At 37.0% G+C, this 23,771-nt stretch overlaps 2 protein-coding genes across 3 annotated transcripts in view; one reads left to right on the top strand and one right to left on the bottom strand.

The window, feature by feature from the left end:
- Positions 1-23,771, top strand: part of LOC114666111 (protein quaking) — a 1,435,209-nt gene that overhangs the window by 796,341 nt on the left and 615,097 nt on the right. The window lies entirely within an intron of this gene.
- The window catches only part of pde10a (phosphodiesterase 10A), a 357,319-nt gene that overhangs the window by 43,670 nt on the left and 289,878 nt on the right, over positions 1-23,771 (bottom strand). For both annotated transcript variants that reach the window (XM_051919349.1, XM_028820278.2), the window contains exons 9-12: positions 23,491-23,549; positions 18,766-18,817; positions 7,811-7,953; positions 1,687-1,779 (exon numbers count right to left, since the gene is read on the bottom strand). In XM_051919349.1, the coding sequence (XP_051775309.1) occupies positions 1,687-1,779; positions 7,811-7,953; positions 18,766-18,817; positions 23,491-23,549 (347 nt within the window). The remainder of the gene's footprint in view (positions 1-1,686; positions 1,780-7,810; positions 7,954-18,765; positions 18,818-23,490; positions 23,550-23,771) is intronic.

Genomic DNA, 23,771 nt, shown 5'->3' with positions numbered 1-23,771 from the left:
AGTCAATGAAACTTTGGGAAGGCGGACACTAGAGGGTCACAGCTGTGTGTCAGGTTCGTAACATACAGTATAAGTAATGATGATAAGGAATCTGAGGTGTTTAAATCAACAGTTCTGTATGTCAGAATCAGAGTTTTGGACATAACTCAGTATTGTAACAATAGCCATTACAGTTGAGCTACATCGGGAGATGTGCTCATTGTTGTTGGTTTCTGTCAGAACTCTGGCTGCAGCATTTTGAACTTGTTGGCATTTCCTACAGAAGTACTTTAAGAGGTGAGCACAAATAATCCATCTGAAAAATTAAGTAGTATGACTAAGTACATCTGATTCAGACACCAAAGATCCAAAACTGGTAATGTTCCATAAGGGGAAAAAAAGAGGTCTGGATACGTAGAAAGTAGCAAGCTAGCCCCCATTTACCCTCAGAACAGCCCAAACTCAGCTGAGCGTGGACATAACAAGGTGTCTCCCCATCATTTAATAGTCAAGAGTCCTGTCTTCAATTTAAAAAGTTATTCCAAGGCTTTAGGTTTCCTGTTTATGACATGCACAGATATTCCAGAAGTACATATTTAACAATATTTTAGCAAAAACAATGTATTTTGCAAACTTTGAGCATACAACTGGATAACGCACATGTGGATTATGCAACATGAGATTTTGTTCTTTACTCCTAAGATGCTTTTTCACACTGTTTGCCACTGTATAGTTTTGGTCACAATTGACTTCTATTTTAACATACACTTTTTTCTGTCCATTTTGCATGAAAACATGAGAATACAATTTTTCTTTCTTGGCCATTACTACAAACTACATGGGGTAAGTAACATATAAAAAAGATACCATTTTTAGATGAACTATACTTTTAAAGGACTGCTGTTATAGGATTACTATAATTCAGAATGTTAATATTGTAGGTTCTTGTATGCAAATCTACTAATTTTTGTCCGTTGAAAAAGCTATAAGTAGAGGGGGCTTTGTTGATGGGTTCTGAAAAAAATGCATTTTTTTTATTTCTGTTCTTGTCTATCAGTATACATAACTAATTTCATATATTTTATGGAGTGTCCTCCTTAGATGTAAAACATCTATAAAAAGAATCTTTTAAAAAATGTTTGTATTTGAAAATCAAAACCATATCAAACTTTGAGTGAAGTTTGCCCAAATGAACCAATGCATTTGAATGCTCACAAGTCATGGCTACTGAACTCTAGTCTTTGCAGTACACTCTGCCACTTTTAATTCTAGCTAAAGCCTTAATCATTACAAAAAGATCCATGTTAAAAAAGTTAATTAGAGTCATTTTAAATATTTGCATTTTCTGCTCACTTTTAAGAGTGTGTTGTGTGTTTAGGGAATTGGGGTGATAGCGATGGTGCAAAAGGTGCAGTGGGACCTGACCAGAATGGACTAGCTGTACTATTTAACTTCTAGTTTTGATAAGATAAATGCCCAGGTCCAAAATTTCTTCTTTAGTCTCACCACTGGTGCTCATTCAAAGAGAGCTGCACATACAGACACACTTTCCCTTTATATACTACAGTATACACACCAAGGCATACATGCTTAAGCAGAATGTATGACACATGCATAACATGCCTTGAGTTCAACACGGAGGAAGTATTTTTTTTTTTTTACCATTTATTGAATTTGCTGTTAAAGTTCTGAATATTGGCATATTACCTGTTAAAGCGTGGGTCTGCATAGGCATCAGGAATGTTCAGAACTTCACCTGTTCGTGCCACTTGTCCAGCAATCCCTTTCTCTATCGAAAACCTGTGTGAGAAACATTTCAAGCCTAATAATTTTCTTGGGTACAGAAAACAATAGAGTGCAGAAAATCAAGAAAAAAAAAAAAAAAAAAAAAAAACGTGATTCTTACTAAGCAATCACCAGCACACACCATTTATGCCAAGAGAGAGACTATTCTTTTTTGCATTATGTTTGCTCTGAAAAACAGCACTGCTGCACACTGCACAATGGTTAGCATTGCTGGATCTCAGCTCTGGAAAACTGGTTTAGACACACAACTCAGTTTTCACATGCTTTCCCTTATGCCTGAGAGCGACGTTCCAGCTACTCTAGTCTTCCTCCAACTTCCCAAAGATTTGCTCTCACAAGTTGATATTAACTGCAAGGCAAATCGCCAAAGCAGGCCTGGAATCTCAGCAGTGTCTGTAATAACCAATATATTGATATTAATAAAGAGCAACCAAGAGGACTGAATAAACTGATTAATCTTTATTCATTTAATAATTAAGATTAAAGGAATAAATAAATATGAAAAAAATCAAGAAATACAACACATAATGGTAACAGCCTGAATGACTGTCAATTAACAAAACACCTTATAAAGAACTAAAACAAGGAAATTCAGGAAGTGGTTACAAAGAAAATTAAATACTCCATCCAAAAATAATATTTTTAGTATGTTACTTACCTTATGTAGTTTGTAGTGATGGCCAAGAAACATTTTTATTTCATGATTTTATGGAGAACAGAGTTAACAAAGTTTGTGATAGAACAGGAGTCTATGGTGACCAATGCTGGACCACAGCAAACAATATAAATATGTCAGTGAAAAGAAAATCTCATGTTACTCTTCTTGCATAATCCAAACATCAAATCACCAAGCCATATGCTCACAATGTACAAAATGTACACTTTTGCTAAAATATTTTTAATCAATACTGTAAAATTCAAGCAATGCATGCAGAAGACACATGTTCACACCGGAACAAGCTTTTTGAATTGAAGACAGGACTCTTGAGCAGTGAATGAATGAGGGGAAGACACTGGTTTCAGTTCAAAAGGTCCATCCCAAGAGAACACATAGCCCCTCCATGCACTGCTCTCTTTTTCCAAAGCGTTTAACAATATTTTAACAAAAAACACATGCATTTTGCCCATTATGAGCATAAAAATGATTAACTTGACATGTAGATTATGAAACACAAGTCACGTGAGATTTTTTTCATGGATGTTTTTATATTGTTTGTTGTGTCCTCTATAGACATTCATTCTATCGGACAGATTATTATTTCTTTTCACCGAGATTAAAAATTTTACTAGACCATCACTAAAAACCACATGGGGTTAAGTAACATATAATAAAGATACCATTTTTGGGTAGAGTATTCCTTTAGAAAAAAACAGTTACAATCTCTAGAAGCCCCTACAGGCACCTCTAACAACACACATATGGAGGAAATCCCACAAACTAAAAGATAAATCCTACAGATAGCATAACTTTTACACTAGGAAACTTAGCATTGAAATGGAAAAAAAATAAATAAGAAAGGCCTAGACTAAGAATTAAAGTCTTAAACAAGCCTACAAAAATTGAAATCCAGCACAAGGGCAAAAACGCACACCAAGAGTGCTTTGTCAAAAGATCTGAGGCTGCAAGACACACCAAGATGAATGCTAATCAATGCCTAAAGGATCTAATCCCCTTTTTGTCATCAAAACCCTCACCCATTACATAACTGGCCCACAACTGATGTGGATTAATTGTGCCTTGGAAGAAATGGAATCAGGACACCTAACTATTGGGGCAAAGCTCTGAAAACAATAAATAAAGATTACCATAATGAGCACGGCACAGAACAAATTTCGACCTGAAACAGGCCAAGCAAAGGCTAAAAAACGCCCAAGACACGTGCACTTTGGTTAATTGTGAATATGTGTATGAGTGTCCCCTCATCCAAGGGCTAGTAATGTCTTGTACCTGATGATGCTCAAATTGTCCTTAATGCCCAAAATATGATTCAGCAGATTACATAAATGGATGGCTTATTTTTGTTTAATTTTGTTCAGAAATGCTTTAACTGAAAATCCACAGGACTTTACATTTTTTCTTTGAATGGTAGGAAGTACAGATACATTGTGAGATTGCCTCAATAATCTTCTGTTCATTGGTAGCAATTGGTGCCAACTTTGGATGTCCAACATGGAAAAGCTAAAATTCCAGATAGCAGGTTCAGATTTTGAAGTTTCGTGGACATTACTTACTATTTTATTGAATCGCTGGCTGTGCTACACGTCTAAGATGGGTTGAAATCTACAGTAAGTAATTATAGACCTCAGTGTTAATGTCTGCAGAGTACCATGTATGTCATATGTCTCTTGGAATCATAAAAGAAGTGTTAATGGTTATGATGAGCCATCTGTTGGAATGACAAATGCAATGCATTTTATTACTAAAAACTAAAAATATTTGTGATGTGCCATTTTTTGAAATGACAGAGACATAGCAATTGGATGGACACACAGACAAACACATACTTATCCTTTTATTAAAGTGGTTCACATTTAATTTAGCATTTAATCTACAAAACTACTAACAGCTATTTTTGAAGTTGAGGTGATCTTTGTTTGTTCAAGCATCTTGGCAGGGACCAAGCTGTGAAATACCATTCTACAATTCTAATTCAGTGGCAGAGAAGCCTTCAGATTTTTTGTCTACTCATTCAAAATGCCAGCTTTAGTCAAAACTATTGCAACTTTCATGTGTGAAATGTTATATTTCTGTAAAAAATAAAAAGTAACATTTTTAGGAATATTAGACAAGATAGGAGACATTGTTATTTAAAAAAAAAACAGATGGCGTCTATCTTATCTCTGTCCATTTGGGTTTCACAAATTAAGACATCTTTATTTAAAAATCACTAGTGGTGTTCACTTTATGGGAACATTTCAATAACGTTCACTAAATATGAAAACAAAAGCTGGTAAAAGACACTTTGTAACTGATAAGGGTCAAAATAATAAAAAAGAATCCGCCTAAACAACAAAAGAAGGACAACTAGACCTTAGTGACATTTGAGGAGGCTATCCAATTAAAAGAAACTTTTGCTTGAAATTAAAATCACTCAATTTTGGAAGCATTTTCTTAACACACAAGTATATAACAAACATTATATAATTCTTAACAGATTACTAGTTCATTTAAATCAAAATGGCCATAAAAGTAATTAAATGATAATACTGTGCATATACTACTAACATTAAAATGTTTCTTCAATGATAGTAGATACCCTTCTCATATTGTGGACAGAAGTGAGAAGTAGACCTTGTAACATCCACCCTAAGAGAAACCCCAATAATGAAACCTGGATCTCACTGGTCCTCCCATTCCACCCTAACACTCTCTTTTCCCACAAGTCATCAAACACATTTTCTTTATTTTACAGATTGATTCCTCCACAGCAGCTGTTTTCCAAACCCTCCCTTGATCTCCTTCCATCAAGCACCTAACCTACACAAATGGCTCAGCCTGTAGCTCACTTCACAGAGGGGAGCCACATTATTCCCCAAACACTTTGAGCTATAACAGGAACCATTGTGTCACTTTCAAATAAGTCAGTAGCAATACCCTTGCACCTGGTCCTTCTGGCACGACGCCCATAGTTTAATATTGAACTTACCAGTTCTTGTAATAAGTGTGCAGCCATCTTCATAAGTGAAACAGGGAAATGGCTTGCAGACATTTTCAGTTAGGCTCATTCTCAGCCTGGGATCACACATTTCTCCAGGTCTTGATGGTTGACTAACTTTTTAATCTCTCCCATCATTTTCTTTAATGGCAACTTTTTCTCACCTACTCCCACCTTTTCTCCTTTCACTTGCCCTGTCTTTTTCGCTCCTTTCCCGTTTTATGTATGTTACCTGCTCTTTCCTTCTCAGTTGAACACCTGATGAAGGCTATACAGCTGAAACTTTCTTTGCTTTTCAGCATGGAAAGAACCTTTTAACTTTTTTTTCCCTTTACACTTTATAGTAACTTTCAATCATTAACAAACAATATATAATGCTTCTTTACATGTTCACAAATTATGTATTCATTAGTTAGATATTTTTGCAGTACCTAACAATAAATCAAAACTATTCATACACAGCAAAGGTTTATTAATGAAGGAAACGGAAGTTATTATTAAATGTTGACAACATTTTTAAAACAGAATTAAACAAGCCAACTCTTGGTGACCTTAAAAATCCCCCTTTTACCATGTATATAAAATCCCACCCTACACATTCACCTTTTTTTCTGATCCAGCTATTCATTAAAAGACCCCTACAGGTCTAAGCTAGACCATACAGGCAGAAAGCAACAACAAACAGGATAACCATCCAGCAGAAGACCATCACAGTCATTTATACAGGTCCACTTGTAAAGACGGTACTTTACAAGTACAAACTCACACCATGAGCAAGGCAGTCACTAGGCTGGGATTCAAACCTGGGTCTCTAAGGTATGTCATGTGCGCACATCAGAGGATCACCTTCCAAGTTCATCAGATGTAAGCACTATCATGCCAGGACACGAAGGGGCACTTTCATGGACGATGTTGTCTTTTTCCTGCCCATAGCACAGACAAACTGCAATGTAAGGCTAACTGACTCCGCCCCCTCTGCCCCAGTCATTATAAAGCCGAGACGCTCTCGTAATGCGTAGTCTCATTGCAGGACAAGCAGACTGCCAGACAGAGTTCCCACTTAACCAGTGTTACCTACGCTTTGATTTAATGTGCAGCAGCTTTCCAGGTGATATTGCCTTACCCTTTCTGTTTAGCGCTATCAAATGCATGTTTCATTTGAACTTATTACTCATACATACCATCATACATACCATCACCCAGTTGGCACCCCAACATTTCTCTGGTGGACACGTATGTTCTCTTGGTTGACAACATGCATTTACTAACCACTAATAAGCAGTAATTTACTTTGATAAAAATTCAAAGCAATTTATTTAATAACTAGCCATTTAGCCCGGGCGCTAGAACAGTAGTGCATAAACATTAGTAGGAACAGTATATATTAAATGGCAAGGGACTTTGACCTCATTCTTTTTGTTCGTCGTATTTTTCTTTCTTTCAGCCTTTCTTTTGTTGATGTTTACTTGCTGAGCTGACCGTTCTTCGTGGGCTGCCGCCGTGTATTGTGTGTCTTTAATTTTCTGTGACAGTAATACTGTCTTGTACATCCGCTGGCTTGTACGTCCGTAATATACCTTTAATTTTCTCTGGCAGTAATACAGGCGTGCGCGTCGGTAATATGCCTTTAATCTCCTCTGACAGTAATACTGGCTTGTATGTGGTTATAATATGAGTCACTGTATTGTGTACCTTTAATTTCCTCTCGCAGTAATACTGGTTTGTATTTCTGTAAAACGCTTGTAACTGTCTGACAGTAATATCGCGCATCGTACCGTGCCCCACGCATGCGCACTTCACCAGAAGACACACACGGACACTTGGACGCACACAGGGATTTTATTAAGGAGGATTGATGTTATCCACTAATCAAAAGAAATTAAGAACAGATTGCTTTACAGCCATGTTGGTGTTAGACATGTCTATCAGAGTAGAAAATATTTATACAGTAATGGGCACATGTGTTTAACCTGCTACAGTCTGTGTGTTTGACTTTCTTACGAAAGGTCACTTGTGAATGAAGATCAAATCCTAACCATTTATTTGTGATCAAATTTCATTAGAAAAATAAACAATGGAGCACAAATCAGAAATTAAAAAAAGCAATCCCCCCTCTTCCCACAAACAGCACCCACGCTCCACAGCCTTGTGGCTAAAACCAAAAGAAATAAATGAATGGCTCTGCAGCTGACTACTTGTTGAAAGTGGTACTGGATGATCCGTTAATTTGGGACGCTCAAAGTTTCAAAACAGCTAAACTGTAAAGGGAGGATTTCCACAAGTGATTAAGAAAAGAATCAAGTGACTCCCATCAAGAAGTTAAGGTCAGTTTTGCTGATATAGTACACCTCCAGGTATCAGCCACTTACCGTATTTCTTTCGTCTTCCTAAACACTGGCTTTCCTTCGTTTTCCTCTCCAATATCAAACAAGTCAGAATATAATTCCTTGTTGCTTTGATCAACCTGGAACAGTGCACAGCGATCTGCATTCACAAGGTTTTTTGCATATATCTAGGGGAGAAAAAAAAAAAAAAAAAAAAATCACACACTGAGCAGAGATGATAATGAAAATCGGCCCCCAAAAATAATCCCCTTCCATAAAGGCACCCATGAGCAGTAATATATGCCTAGTATTAGGGTAAGCACTTGATCACATTTTTGCCATGAATATTCAGATCAAAAACGTGTACTCTTAAAACATTTATATTTTAAATGTCCTTCCCTATGTGACGACTCTTATTTCACTTGGATTTTATTTCTTTTGTGATACAGAATGCATTTGAGCCACCAGAGCTGCGAATATGGCGTTATAAATTGCTTCTCAAGCTGGATGTGTGTTTCTTTTGTCATAGCAAACTCAAGTATTCCTGTGAAAGAACAGTCAGAATGACTTCAGGCTGACACCACAGATACCAATGTTAGGATGGCACCCATAAAGGAGTTTTTCAAAAGAGTTATTCAGTTGTGAAAGAAAGCCAAGAGCTTCAAGAAGTCTGTCAGGAAGGGCAAAACTCTTGTACCATTGGGGAAAGATGACAGATGACAAAGTTTAAAGAGAAACAAATGATGTGGTTTTTTTACAACAGTAGAGAACGTGGGAAAGAATTTAATCAGTAATCGTGAGAAGAAAGCACAAATTCTAAAAATTAATGCTATAAACTATCCCCTAGCTATGTTTTAGCAACTCCTGTTTAGTTCAAGTTCTAAGGAAGCCATTGCCATGCATACACCCATATTCACTGTTAACTGGGGCAATGCTTAGTCAACAGTTAAACAGCACAGATGTCTTGGGAAGTACGAGGAAAACTTGAGCACATGGAAGAAAATTCAATACAGGCATCAGAAGAATGTACAAATTCCACAAAGGCTACACTAAAAGTTAGGGAAGAGATGTACTTCCATACGAGGAAAGGCAGTGAAAGAAAAACTGCCAGAACTTGACATGAAGTGCTGCATTGCTGCTCAGAGATGAATCCACAATGTGGTTTGGATTTTCTTTTATAGATGACAACATGGTTAGTTACGCAAGTAGTAGCACATGTGGTACTACTTACTCCTACTTCTGTTCTGAAAATGAAAATGGCAATGATGAATCCAGTCATGATATTGAAATGTGCCATCCTCAGAAACATGATGCAATTAGTCAGGTAAGGTAGAACTGGCATAATGGACAAATAGCATTGGAGAAAACCCTGGCAGAAGCCTTTGGTATGACAGGAAGTCTAATTTGCAAGCAGGGTCTACCATATAAGCCAGTGTAGGTACTTGTGGAGCATCTGAAGGGCATTAGCTGCCCCAAAAAGATATGAGTTAACTGGCAAAAAACTAGCTGGATCCCTCTAGGCCAGTTGGATGTGTCGGAAAGTCCTCTTTGGGACATTTGAGATTTGCTAGCTTAAATAAAAGAGAGTGAGCGCAGAGGTATAATGATTTCTGGAGCACCCTATACCAAATGAAATGAGATTGTATGACTTTTCAGAAAGTATGGATTGTTACACTAAAATTAACCAAATGGGGATACGTTTGGATATACAATATAAGTGTATATGAATATACACATTTATGTATACATTGTCAGACACGTGTGCTTGGGAGACCTCAACTAGTTATAATTCCACCCCAGGCCAAGGGCTGGCATTGGTACCTAATGCTTGCCTTCCTTTTTGTTCCTACAGATCAGATGCCACTTCCAGGTTGTCGTCTCCTGGACTGACTCCTCCGGTCTGGATTTTGACTTAATATCTTTGAGTCAGTCAACATTCTGACTGCTGTCTGAAAAGACCCTCAAACCTTTCTGCCTTCTTTATTTATTTTTGACTTTCAGATATAAGGGTTTTACCTTCAAGGTGCTCCAACTATTTGTAACTGTCCTGTGCACTTATTACAACATATATATATATATATATATATATATATATATATATATATATATATATATATATACAGTATAGGACACAATTTTGCATTTTTACAATATGTAAACTTTAACATCTTTATTAAAACACGAGTGCCGAAAATAAATGAACTGTGAACTGGCAGCCTTGAGGCTTTGCACAAATTTCAGCAAAGGGATATTATCCTTTTACATATCCAGGCCTGGAGTTCCGATAAGCTTTGTGTTTGTTTGCTACTTTGAGATCTCCATGTTGTAATTCCGCCTTGCTTTCTTTCATTTTTATATATTTGTCTTATTTGATTCTTTGTTTCAGGCTTGGGTGGCACACAGAGATTACAATATAGCTACACAACAATCCATACATTATGCTTAGTAAATGTTTAATATTAGCATTTAAGACTTATTAGGTCTGAGCATTGGTAACATTTACTCATAATGTGCATGGCCATAATTCATTCAAGAATTCTGAGTACTATTCAATATGATGCCAGTGGTGTTTCTGCAAATGCTCATTTCTTACTGAATATATGCCTAAAATATCTCCATTATGGAATAGTTTTTTTTACATAAAGCATATCACACTTGTTTTGCATAGCATTTAACTGAAACACCAAAGAACAGAACATTCAGTAAATTAGCTGCCATTAAAAGACAAGGGGTTTTATGCAGTTTGGGCACCATTATTTTTCAAGATCACGTATATCTATACAAAAATATATACAGTACGTATTTACAAATATGATCAATTCAGTTGAGTGTTGTGGCAGGCATGAGCTCATTCTGGCAGGTAATAAGCAATCGTGGATGGGACATCAGTCCATTGAAGGGCACAGTCATGCATGTGTCAACACTCAACCTGGATTAATTTGGAACTGGCATTCAACCTAACCTGCATGTCTTTTAAATTTGTGTGAGGAAAACCTGTGCTGAAACAGGAAGATCATGCAAACTCCCCATAGACAATGACTGGGCTCTAGCATCAGTAGGGCAGCTACTTTAACCACTGCGTAAACAGGCCACACTTTCCAAGAGGATGGAAGTAACTAAAATAACAATTAATTTTTGTCTAGTGGTGTTACACATTCTGCAATTGAGAGAAATTTTGGAAAAATGAAACTCATCCTGACTTTTTTCAGCTAGATGCTCAGATCTCAATTTTGAACATGGTGAATTTGAAAAAGATTGCCCACACCTGTGGCAGCCAAGGGGAAAACTGTATTTGATACAGCGTGTTGTAGATTTCATTAGGAGAGTGTGTCCTTGGGACTTTTATGGCTTGAAAATCACTCTCAGCAGAGTCTATCTGGTGATTTACCGGAGGGTACTGAAACAGATAACCAGCACAAGCAAGAGCCTGTGTTCAGCCACGGCAACCTTCTGGTACCATATGCTGAACTAAAAAAATTCTGTGATGAAGCCTGTGGGTCTCAATTCTAATAACCGACTATTTTGTAAACTAAAGTACAACGTCACACAGCTTGCAAAAACCTTCCCCTGAGGGATTACAGTCTGACAGCTGTCACCGGTGTCAAAAACACTGACTTTAGGTGATAGAGCCTATAAAAAAATAAAAAAAAAAAGAAAAGAAAAGAATTTTAAAAATGACAAGAAACCTTACTAATAAGTGCTGCAATCTGGAACAACAACATGAAAAGACATGATGAACTCTTACATTCATAAACTTTCACTGGTGGAATTTAGTCTTCAATGCTACCTTGTTTGATGCCTGACTTGTTATCACTAACGACACCATTCAATGTGAGCTTTACTCCTGATACTCATTTCATCTCAAATAAAACTTATTAATACAGTAGTAAATGTATTTCAAAATTCAACATTACCCCAACTTCATCGGTGGGCTGTCAATCACCTCAATTTCTTATCCCTTCACTTTTTGAATCCCAATTTGTCTAATTTTGGGTCTCAGGGAGCTAGAGTTTAGCTGATCAGCATGGGGTAACCCTGGAGATGGTGCCAGATTATTACAAGATGCAGATGCATTTGTAATGAGCTGATTTGAGTTGCTAGTTAAATCATCTGCACATTTCAGGGATGTTGGAGTAAAGTGGAACTTTAAAAAAATGTAAATATTGAATTCTTCACATTATTGTGATTGGCTAAGTAACAGATTATCTTAATGACTTGCTTTACAGGGTAATGGTAATGATGACATCTGACTATCCAACTAAAAATTAAGTCTACTTGATGTTTACTACCAGGGTGACTGTTGCATCATTGCATAAGAAGAAAAATTAATTAATCCATTGATTAGAACATTTGAAATATTTTGATGAGAACAGGCCATTTACTGCAACAAAGCTCAACATTCGTATTCATCTAATTCCTTCAAGTCGAGTTTTGAAGGTTATTAAAGTCCTAATGTCCAGCACATTACTTGTTAATCTATTCCATGTGTATATAATCTTAATCTGTGTAAAGATAAACTTATTAATATTTGTGCAAAATTTATTCTTAACAGTTTTCCGTGTCCCTGTGTTCTTGTTGAACTCACTTTAAAATAACACAGTGTTGATCCCCTGTGCCAATTTCATTCTTAATTTTAAACACTTCAATCATGTCACCTCTTAATCTCCATTTGCTTAAATGTAGCTGAACACTTTGTCAGTATGGCAGTATCAAACCTACCCCTACCTAGTGTATTAGGCACAAAGGAGGAACTGTCTCTGGATGGGATTCCAGGTTATGGCACTGGATAACTACATCCACTAAAACCGAGTCACATCTCTGCTTTTAGGATGTATGAGAAAACCACAGTGCCCAAGGTAAACTGACATGGGCACACAGACGGAGAAGGCTAACAAACAACCCCAAGTTTCTGGAGCTGTGAGTAAGCAGCACTAAACATTACTGTATTGTGTTGTCCTCCAAGTGATTTAGTGGCACAAACTGGAATATAATACAAAATACAATTCCTTTTTGGCTTTAAATCATCAGATAATTTCTTTAAATCTAAAGTCTGTGATAAAAATAAGGCCAAGCTTGAGAAACACAAGATTTAGGCACGTCTGGAAGGGCACAGCTGTTCTTCACAACAGCCAACAGCTTGGTGAGATTTCTGCTTTAGCTGTTGTGTCTGTATCAGAGCTGGCACAAAGTTGACAATGCCATGGCATTACAGAAGGTCACAAAGTCCTGTAAAATGTTTGGTCTTCTGTCACCTGCGTAGCACTGCAGCTGCTTATCTTCTGAGTGTTATTCTTGGCATTGGTGCCTATGTACAGTGAATGCAAGTGTGGCCCAGTATTAAGTATCAAGTACTTCTTTAGTGTGCAGACAGAGCATTATATAGTGTAATTCCTATAGCTGCTTCTTCTATTAGTTGCTTATTTCTTTGTCATGTTTAGGTGGTGTAGGTTTAAGCAGAAGGTAGCAGAGCTAGTTATGAGGAAACTACAGAACTCCATTCACAAAAGGAGTCACACACCTACCTTCGATAACCCTGCTTTAAGGGGAAATGTAGGCCTACATTCTTTCCATAGTCAATATACCCAAAAAAGACATTAGAAGTAAGTTGATTAACAGTATCTGCCTGAAGAAGAATTCAATTATATCAATGTTTTCTCTTCCCATCCATTTTTAATCCCAATTAATCCAGTTCAGGGTCACAGGAGCAAAAATGTTTTGCAGGCATATTTAACTTTCTGCATTATTTTTTGTACTTGTAAATGCCGCATCTCCATCAACAGTTCACGATTTTCAGCAATTTCCCTGATTCTTTGCTTCAGGCTATTTTAGGCAGCATGTATTGATCTATAAAATACTCCCAACACTCCAGTAGCATCAGACTCTTTATCTAATTTTAATCCTTTCTGGAATGCAATCTGCTCCTGCTGAGTTAGCTTTTCGTAGATTAAGTCACAATTAGCAGCTTGTAACTGATTGTATTAAGTATTTAAAGCCTCCAACAGAATCAATATGGGCATGCGCACGAGTCTACCTACTGATGAACTGGCACCCTGTCCAGTTTTAGTTTCCTGACAGCAGAGGCTATGGATCTCACACCAGATTAAGTGGACCTAATAAGAGCTGGGTGGATAGACACTTAAAAAAAAAAATCAGTAGCAAGATACTAAATTATTTAAAAAAAGAGTTCAGTATTTGTGCTTGCCTCCCCAAAATTTGCTAGGATAATTTACACACCCCGCAACCCTAAAACTGGGTTACACATCTTCAGCAAATGGATGGACAAATGAATACAATTAGATTAGATTCAAATCAGAGATGATCCACTGTTCAACAGCCAAAATAGAATCCACGCTGAGATTCCCAAGGCTGTAGTTCAACTGTTGGATTCAGTCTTCATTCGAAAAATCTGGCATAGACTGTGCCAAGGAAACTGAGTGAGATTTCTCAGTTATTGGAACACAAACCAAACGTGTTTTGAAATTTTTCAGGAAAGGAAAACATTAGTCTCAGGGTAATGATGGCACCGGTGAGTGGTGATGTCTTGCATATTGATTAGCACATGGAAGTATGAATTTCAATGTACTATGTACATGTGACAGTAATGTCTCTATAAACCTATCTTACGCTCAACAGGCTGGCTGCTGAAGGGCCAGCAGATGCAACGTGAAACTTTAAATCCTTCAAGCCTTTCAGCCTTTTGGCTGAGTGGCACCTCTGTTATTTTGAGTGTCTTGTCACATCTCTCCAGAGAGTTGGGGTTAGGGATCGGGTCCTTTTACCTTTTTGTTTTAAAAACAGCTAATATATTTTTTTTTTTTGTTCTTTGTATCGCCTTATACAATTTCTTGTATTACTTGCTACATTGTCTGCATTTGCTGAATTGAACAAGTTCTCTCTCTCTCTTTATATTATATACAGTATATACACATACACATACACACACACACACAAAAACACACTAACTCATCTTAAATCAAATATTTAGGTACTGCTTACACAAAAGTCTATTAAATAAACAGAAAATAGATTAAACATCTATTTTTATGAAACATATGAATAATACTTAATAAGGTAAAAGGAAATATTTAACATTCACTTCATATGAATAAAATATGGCCCGAATGGAAAAGTCATATAACACTCAGCAACAGAAACTATGAAAGGTCTGCCAGGGCAGTGCATGGGAACAGAAGGGTCTGCCAGAGTCAAACACTGAAACCTACTTTGGTTGTCATAGTAGATCTATGTAGTGTATGCTAATTTGGAGAAACAGCAACCCCTAGGGGTGGCAGAGAGAATAATTGTTTTTTGTGTTCAGAAAGTGAGGCTTATAAATATACCAAATAAAAAGGAGAGATGGTAGGGGTGTCCAAATTCCACCAGTCCATTAGTCCAAAGTACACAGTCCCGCAGTGGGGAAAATTAATTTTTAAGATGCCAAACAGCCAGATGCTATTTAATGCTCTTTAGCTTTCTTAAAAAAAAACAAAACTTTAAGTATTACTTACCCCTTGTGATTTGTAGTCTGAGAAGACAGGTCTTTTGGCCAGTGTATTGATGAGAAGGTAGGGTCATTGATTCAAACGTGCAACCTCATGTGAAAGGGCTTCTGGGTTGAGGACAACTTTTGTTTTACTAGAGGAACTGATTTAACAATATTTTAGCATAAAATGCATGCATTTTGCATGTTTTGACTATACAACTGGATGACTTGACTTGTATTATGTAACACGAGTAACGTGAGATTTTTTTCATAGACGTTGTGATATCATTTGCTGTTGTCCAGTGCTGGGGCCTCATGTATAAAGCCGTGCGTAGAACTCACACTATAACATGGCGTAAGCACAAAAGCGGGATTGTGCGTACGCACAGAAAAATCCAGATGCAGGAATCTGTGCGCACGCATACTTTCACGTTCTTCCACTACATAAATCCCGATCGGCGTGAAAAGTAACGCACGTGCACGCGCCTGCTGTCCCGCCCCAACTCCTCCCAGAATTACGCCTCTTTCAATATGCAAATCAATATAAATAGCCTTCTGTGAAAAGACAATGGGAAAAGCACGGGGGAAATATAAGAATTTCAGCGAATACCAAGTGGAGGAAAAGGAAAAACGTACTATTTGTTGGTTTAAGCAGTGGTATAATCAACAAAAGAAAGTTGATCGAGTGACAGAGTGTCGGAGAAACTCGAAGGCTCAACTTCACAAACTCGCACAGTGCCCGAAATAAAAAAGAAATCACATATCAAAGTCGCCGTGAAAAGGCGAGTTGTAGCCCACTGTCTGAGTGTCATATGAAAGCTTATCAGGGTACAGAAAAAAAAATAGGCACACAGTGGGAAAAAAGCACGAAATGTCAACTTTAATCTCGAAATTTCACGTAGTTTATTTTGCCATTAAAGTAGAACATCATAAACTTCATCTTAACATCGTTTATTTTACTAGTTTCTCAAGTAGCACGTTAAATGCTTTGTTCTGTATTTGATCTTCAATGTGCTCTATGTATGTGAATCACTACGTGCTTCCGTTCTTTCTCATTCTCCGACACAGAATCCATTACATTTGTGATATTACAGCTCTCTGAATAATTAAAATACTGACATGTATACGTGATATCATTGTCATGATGATAGGAATGAAAGCATGTTATTAAACATGGGAACACGGTGGCGCAGTGATTGTGCATATCTCACGCAAGAGGCTTGCTGCGCCATGTGCGACCTTCGATGAAATAATTTATTACAGAAGTACTGTCTCTTTCAAACGTACTAACCTCCAATTCCTGTCCTTACTTTTCTTTCTCCAAATGACCAATCGCCACACAATCAGCTCTGTAATAGACGTTAAGCCATCTGTAAGCTTAGAACGCCGATTCTTCAGAACTTTTAAGGAACATCGAAATATCTTCGTAGTAAATGTTTAATTATTCTATCCGTCTATCTTTCCAGTGTCGCGTCAGCGCAAGAATACAACGCAATGCAGGAACAATCCCTGAGCTAGCTAGCGCTGCGGCACCGTGTCCTCACATGTTTAATTATTAACAATACAGATTATTTAAATGAAGTTAAAGTTTTAGCTGTATAATATAATCAACATATTTTGCTGCATTTCATCTTAAAAATGAATTCCGTCATCATATGTAAATACGCGCTTTATAAAGTGGCGCAGGTTGTGCAATATTATAACTGTAGTGCAAGTTTACAGTGAGGTGATTGTACTTATAAGTAAACAGTTATATAAGGAGCAGTTGATGGACTGATTGAGTGCGTTTAGAGTTCTTGGGATGAAACCTTTTCTAAACCGCGAAGTCCGTACTGGGAAGTCTCTATAAAGCGTTTTGCCATGGCTGAGTCAGCGTCTGCTTCATGCTGTATACCGATATTTCAGCTGCTGCTGTGATTCCCCACTCAGATACAGTGATATAAATACTCCGAGTGGTGCAGCGAGAGTAATATGGAAAAAGATGATCTGCTGTGGCAACCCTTAACGGGAGCAGCTGAAAGAAGAAGAAGATGCAGTGAGAGTTACAACGCTAAAGCAGTTATAGTATTTGGAATACTATGGCTATTCCCTGGACCATTATATTGCTACAGGTTAATTACAATCAGATGCATTACACTAATAAACAATATGCAGTTAGTTTCAGTGTATTTATAAAGCCGCGTCAGGAATGTGGATCTAAGAAAGAAAGGTGACCACGCAGGAACAGTAGCACTGCTTTGACGCTGGGTGCCGCCAGTCTGCAAAACCGAGCGGAGAAATTGCGTACGCCAAGGTATGAGTTACCGTGGAAATGTGCGTGGCTTTATGCCAAGTTTAGGTTTTATACATCGCGATTTGAGCGTGGAAAGGTTCGTACGCAACATTTCTGTGCGTAGGCACCGTTTATACATGAGGCCCCTGGTCAGTACCCGCTTCCACTAAAGAATAAACTTTGTTAACTCTGTTCTGCATGAAAACATGAGATCAAAGATTTTTCTAGGGCATCACTACAAATCTCATGGGGCAAGTAACATATAAAAATGATCACTTTTGGGTACAGTATTATTTTAAGGCAGAAAACAATGCAGTGGTGTTAGCCTTGACAGTTTTGTAGAACTGCTCCGAAATGTGGAACCAATTTCAAGGCAGAGTCCAGAATTGGTGCAGTTGTGGGGTTTAAAGACTGTTAACAGAAATATAGGAAGCCAGTGGAGGAAACAGGAAGAAAGGCCAGTAATGAGAGAAGGGGGTCCTACTGTTTTACTAGGGATGTGGCAAATGGGTGGACCACCTCTCTGCTTGACAGTTGTTCAAGACCAATGTAAGGAGTCTCTGAAAGCTAACAATTTGTTAATATTTACTCTGTGTTCTCCCTGTATTGATCCTTGTATTGAGCAATGTGGCCATAAAATTCCTAATTTTTAGGTATTTTAGAGCTAGCAGAATTTTTCTTAGTGTGCTCATTTTATTACAACATTGTTCCAAGAACTATATATAGCCAGTGAATATCAGTGAAGGTTAGAATCAATTTCATACAATGCAGTGAACCCCATCTGAAATCCCTTTACATGTGCAGATACTTAGTACAACTGTTTACATTCATTTTACAGTTCGAGCATAAGCAGCCAGACTAAGTTACCTAAACACTTCACTACACTGTCAATAAATTAAAAATAAAATACTGTAATGTACCTTCAGTATGTAGAGCTAGTGCTCTCTGATGGGTTCATTTTAATGTGGTGGTGTACTGAATGTAAACTCAGTTAAAATAACTGCATCAGTGAATCAGATTCTCTAAGGTCATTACTACTTTGTTTTTCCCCACAGTGGATGTAGATACAGTATACAGAAGAAAAACAAAAATAAAAAAGTAAATCTCTTCATAACCCAGGCTTTTAATTACCAAATGACAGCTTTAAATCTCATCAAACATCAGTTTTATGTCTCTCTGCATATACTATTGTTAAACACAAGTATGTTCATGTGGCCATGTAACTTATTTTTTATTCTCACTTACCATAATATGTTCAAGTAGAGAATCTATTGCAACTATGTTATCAAAGTAGGTTCTGAAAAGAAAGAAAAAAACATTTATTAGCAGGTTTCGTGTTGTAGTTGTTCATAAATCAGATAATGTAATAAAGAACTGAGTTCAAATGAGCTTCCTGCCATAGGATTTATTCTATATCTACAGTTTTTCTTTATTTTTTTATTAATTTAATTTGGCAAATCTAGAATAACACTAACAAAACTTTAAATTATTCAGGTTGCATGCCTGCCTACTTCTAACTAGGAATTAAAAATGGAAATAAAAAGGAAATATCTGTCCTTACTTTGCCAGCCGGCCACATACCACTTTAAGTGTCTTAGTCCAAGACATAAAACTATACATAGAGTGCTGCGCAAAATTCTTATACCAATCAAGCAATGATTTTTAAAACTAATCACCTGAGCAGTGGCTGCTGTATTTATTTGCTTGTGAAAACACTAAATAATATTAGAAAAAAAATACAAATAAAAAACAACCCAGTGGAACGAAACAAGAACTACTTGTGCGGTCCAAAGACTTGATTATTTGTAAGAGGGTTCTACACCTCTTCTTAAACCATTCCCGCTATTCCAAGTTTTTGTTAAATTCCACCAAGAGCACACCTGACTCAAATAAAGTGGCAGAGATTAGCCAAACCAGATGTGCTAATGGTGCAATTTAACAAAAAATAGGTGCATTAGATGGTAAATACAAATACTGGGATGCCTCCAGGAGAGGTGTGGAAATAGCTAGCCTAACACACTGTGCCAGATATAAAATTATAATTTTGTATCAGCAACCCCACAGTCAGTAAGTAATAACACATCAAACTGTTTTCAAAATGTTCTGCTCAATCTGTCATAAAGAAATCTGACGGAAGTAGAGAAGCTGAAGAGAGAAAACTCAGTGTAGACCAAGAAAGTCTTTTGGATCCAATGAACTGTACTTAAATGTCAGAAGGAAATACAGTGAACCAGTTGCTCTGCATTGGGCAGGGTTATCTGGTACCACAAGGCATGTTTTGATGATGCAAAGAATTCCTGAAAGAAATAGTATTTAGGAGTGTGCTGCTGCTAAGAAACCTTTCTTGTTGAAACGCAGCAATCAGTAGGGATTGCAGAACATAAAAGAAAATACGGCAAAGAGTGAAAAGTAATAGCAAAAAGTCTTCTGGAGTAATGATGGATTGGTTCACTAAGACATTAATATTTCAGATGAAAGGTGCACATGAAGTACACTAATGTCTGTCTGCAGCCTTCTGAGAAGCACGGTGGCAGATCTGGGGGTGGACTTCGGCTAAGGGTGTAGAACAGAGCTTTGTAGATTCAAGCTTGGACGGCTACAGATTTTTGCACCAAAATAAACTCTTAATTAGAGCTGAGCGCAAACCTAATAAAAATCAAATGATGATTAGTGAGAAATATACACTTTAGTATAATTGAAGCAGTATGGGACTGCTTGGAAAAGGAAAAGAAAAAAAAGTAGCCAAGTTCAGAAGCAAGAGTTTTGCCAATCCTGCATGAAGTTCGGAAAAATTTCCCAAAGGACTGCAGAGTATGAGTACCAAAGCATTTACTTATTTGGCTGACACCTTTATCCAAGGTGACTTACAACATTTATGATACAATTGGTTACATTTCTTTTTAGCTTTCTAGTTTGAGCACAGGCAGGTCAAATGACTTGCTTAGGGTCACATAGTGTCAGTAGAGGGATTTGAACCTACAACCTCAGGGTTTAAAGTCCAAAGCCTTACCCACCATACCACACTGCCTGCCTAAAAAATTGTAACGGTTTTGCATTCTAAGGGAGGCAATACAAAACACTGATTTGTAACACAAGACTTTCTTGCTGCTTTTGACTGTATTAATGTTTATATGTATTTTTTCTATGTACATGGAGTTTGCAAGAACAAATAAATACATTCAGATAATTATGCTTAAAAGTAAACTTCTTGGGTGGGCTAACATTTTTGCACAGTATTGTAGACTTAAAAATATTATTTTAATCATATTAATCAGATAATAAACAATAGAAAAATATTTTATGTCACTAGCATGGTATGCAATGTTATTTTTCCTCGTTTTATATTTTTAATCCCACCATTCCCCAAATAAATGACACACAAAGAAGCAGTAAGAAAAAACGCTTAAAATCTAAGATTGCCTGAGAACTGGAAAAGAAGAGCTGTATCCAAGTAAGGCTTCCATATTTTGTAGAACAGCTAGTTTGCACCTCCTTGTTTAAAGTTTGTTTCACACAGTATAACACATGTCTTAGCCATTGCCAAGTGAAGACTGGTACCAGGTGCTTCCATCTGAAGGAGATTCGTCAGCAAGCTAGCAATCTGGGGCAAGGTACCTATATAAGAGTAATCAACCAGTGTGGGCTTTCCATTAGAGGTGATTACAAAAAATGGTAAGCACTTGGAGACAATGATTGATATACTGTATAAAATAATGGTAACAACTTAGTTTAGGTACCGCAAAAATGCACCCGTTAACTGAAGACTAACAAAGACTTCTTTTATTGTTAAACACATTTACATAGCATCAGTAAAGTGGTTATTCATCTATGCAATATGGTCTGCTAAAATATCTGCACTTTAGAATGGTGAAAGATGGTTTAAGTGAGACATATTTCTCTTGATATTGCATACTTAGTGTAAGACCTGTGAATCATAAGTAATTTTACCAGAATATCAAATGCCTCACTCCACTGAGATGACAAACCTCTTTACTGAAGCTTTATAAGTATAATTAAGGCCAAAAGAAGCCTTTGCTTAGATCTTGTTACATAAGGGTAAATAAGTAATAGATGCATTTTTGCAGTACCTAAAGTATTAACAAAATACTTTACAGAAAAATGAGCAATGCAGCGATATGAAACCTATGGCAACTGGCATGGCAGCTCACTGATGATAAAGTAAGAAGTTAGAAGGCATGTGAACGTACACCGAGTGATTTTTAAGGGGGAAAAACAGCTCCACATAACAAACTGGAGCCTACTCAAGGAAAGTGTAAACCACAGAGATCTTGGGAGAAATATCACCAGAAATTTGACCATAATGAGGGGTAAAATATTACCAGAAATAGAGGTCCATCGGTGCCATTTCACTTTATAGACTAGCTGCCTCTCCACAATGTGCAACATTTAAGCTGTGTATGTGGGGCTTCATGAAATTTGCCAAACATTTCAGTTAAGTGGACAACCAAACCTCCTCTAGTATGTAGTCTCTTTAAATTTGTACTAGTTGGGGGCTGAGGAACTGAAAGAAGTTTTCAATGTGTGAAAAATTAATGTCCAATAATAACGTTGATTTAAGGTCCAACCATTAAATGGGATCAGATAAGAGATCATGGTGCTAATGATAAGAAAACTGAGGAGTTGATTGATTTTGAAAGAGGCCATACAGGTATGCAGAGAGAAGTAGAGACTCGATCACGAGGAGAAATCAGAAATCAAACAGAATTTTTTCATGTTAACAGCAAATCACATACTCCAGTGGCAATTAAAGACACGTTTTTTAAGGACTGAAGCCAGGAAGCTCTTCTTTACTTAAAGAGTGATGGGAATCAGAAACAAACTACCAAGACATAAAGTTGAAACAGAAACCTTGACAACCTTTAAAAAAGGATGTGGATGAAAGATCAGACTGAATGATCTCCTCTCTTTTGTCAAATTTCTAATGGTTTTAAAGGCACTTCTGCTTTACTACTGTAAATTATCTACTGTAACAAGATGTGATCATTTTATTTGAGGAAATGTCAACATTCACAAATTCAGATCTGAACATTATGTGGAAAAGCTACTGCTTTACATGAAAAAAGGTCAATGACAGTAGTGCAGACTTGAACACGTTCACTCTACGGATTTAACAATAACCTCTGCCTTTATTATGTAACTTGATTTTTCAGAGCTATTAAACATAATCAGGGCACATAACATATTTGATGTATTGCTTAGAAATAAAAGGAAATCATCAGCATGCAACACAGTAGAGCAAGCTGTGTCTTGTACTGGAATCAGAATAATGTTGGATTCACATCAGAAAGTGACAGCCAGTAGCTCAAAGGAAAAACAGTGAACAGAAAGGGACTAGAGGGGTATTGCTGGCATTAGCCTCAGTGAAATGAAAGAAGATGGGATTAACACAAAAAAAAACTGTCTTCAACAGAATAAAATCTATGTCAAGTCTTGAGACACTGCTCCAGAGGTACAGCTAGCTTAAGCCACTAAGATTTTCCAAATTCAGTGATAAATGTCTCAGCTATTGGAAAAATCTATAAAGTGCAAAAGACCTGCTATGCTGCCTTTGTTGAAATACAACTGAATAAAGCAGTCTGGGATGGATTTATTAGTTTATAACTCGTTAAAGTCAGTCAACAAGAATCTTTGCAACTAAATTAGTGTGAGTGTTGAAATGATAAAGGTAGGTAGCTTTGACAGAGCTTCTTTATTCTTCTTTAGAAGGAGTGTAACAACGGCATCGTTAATGCAGAGGGAGTCACAGGTACTACACTTTAGGTGCCATAAAAACTTAAATGAGTCATTTGACTAAAGATTTATATTTAATTACATCAAAGTGCCTTTGTGCTTACTAGAAGATTAAAAGCTACTCACTTGGTCACTGCTCTTCTGCTTTAACATCAGCACTTCACAGAACTACAGGGCTTTGCCCTTCTAGGTATGGTGTACAAGTAACAGTGAACTTACTTAGAGACATCAAGCAGGAAGTCATTTAGTTCGGTTTGCTTGGCAAGCCCCCGGCAGACCTGCAGTGGGATAAAAACAAACAAATATTGGAATCCACACAGTACACTATTGAAGGTACCCACCAGACGTCAGCATTTTGATCAGCCCCATCCAAGTAAGGCATGTTTTTTGCTTCTTTCTGTCATTATAAGTCCCCACATATATATAAAGACCAGAACTGAAAATGTGCATAAGTTCACATGTACATTACTTACTTGTACAGTATTTGTAAATTATAAAGA

Source organism: Erpetoichthys calabaricus, chromosome 15 (assembly GCF_900747795.2).
Source record: "Erpetoichthys calabaricus chromosome 15, fErpCal1.3, whole genome shotgun sequence".
Classification (NCBI taxonomy): domain Eukaryota; kingdom Metazoa; phylum Chordata; class Cladistia; order Polypteriformes; family Polypteridae; genus Erpetoichthys; species Erpetoichthys calabaricus.
Note: the sequence above shows the minus strand (reverse complement) of the source record. Positions and strands in the feature narration are given on the sequence as shown.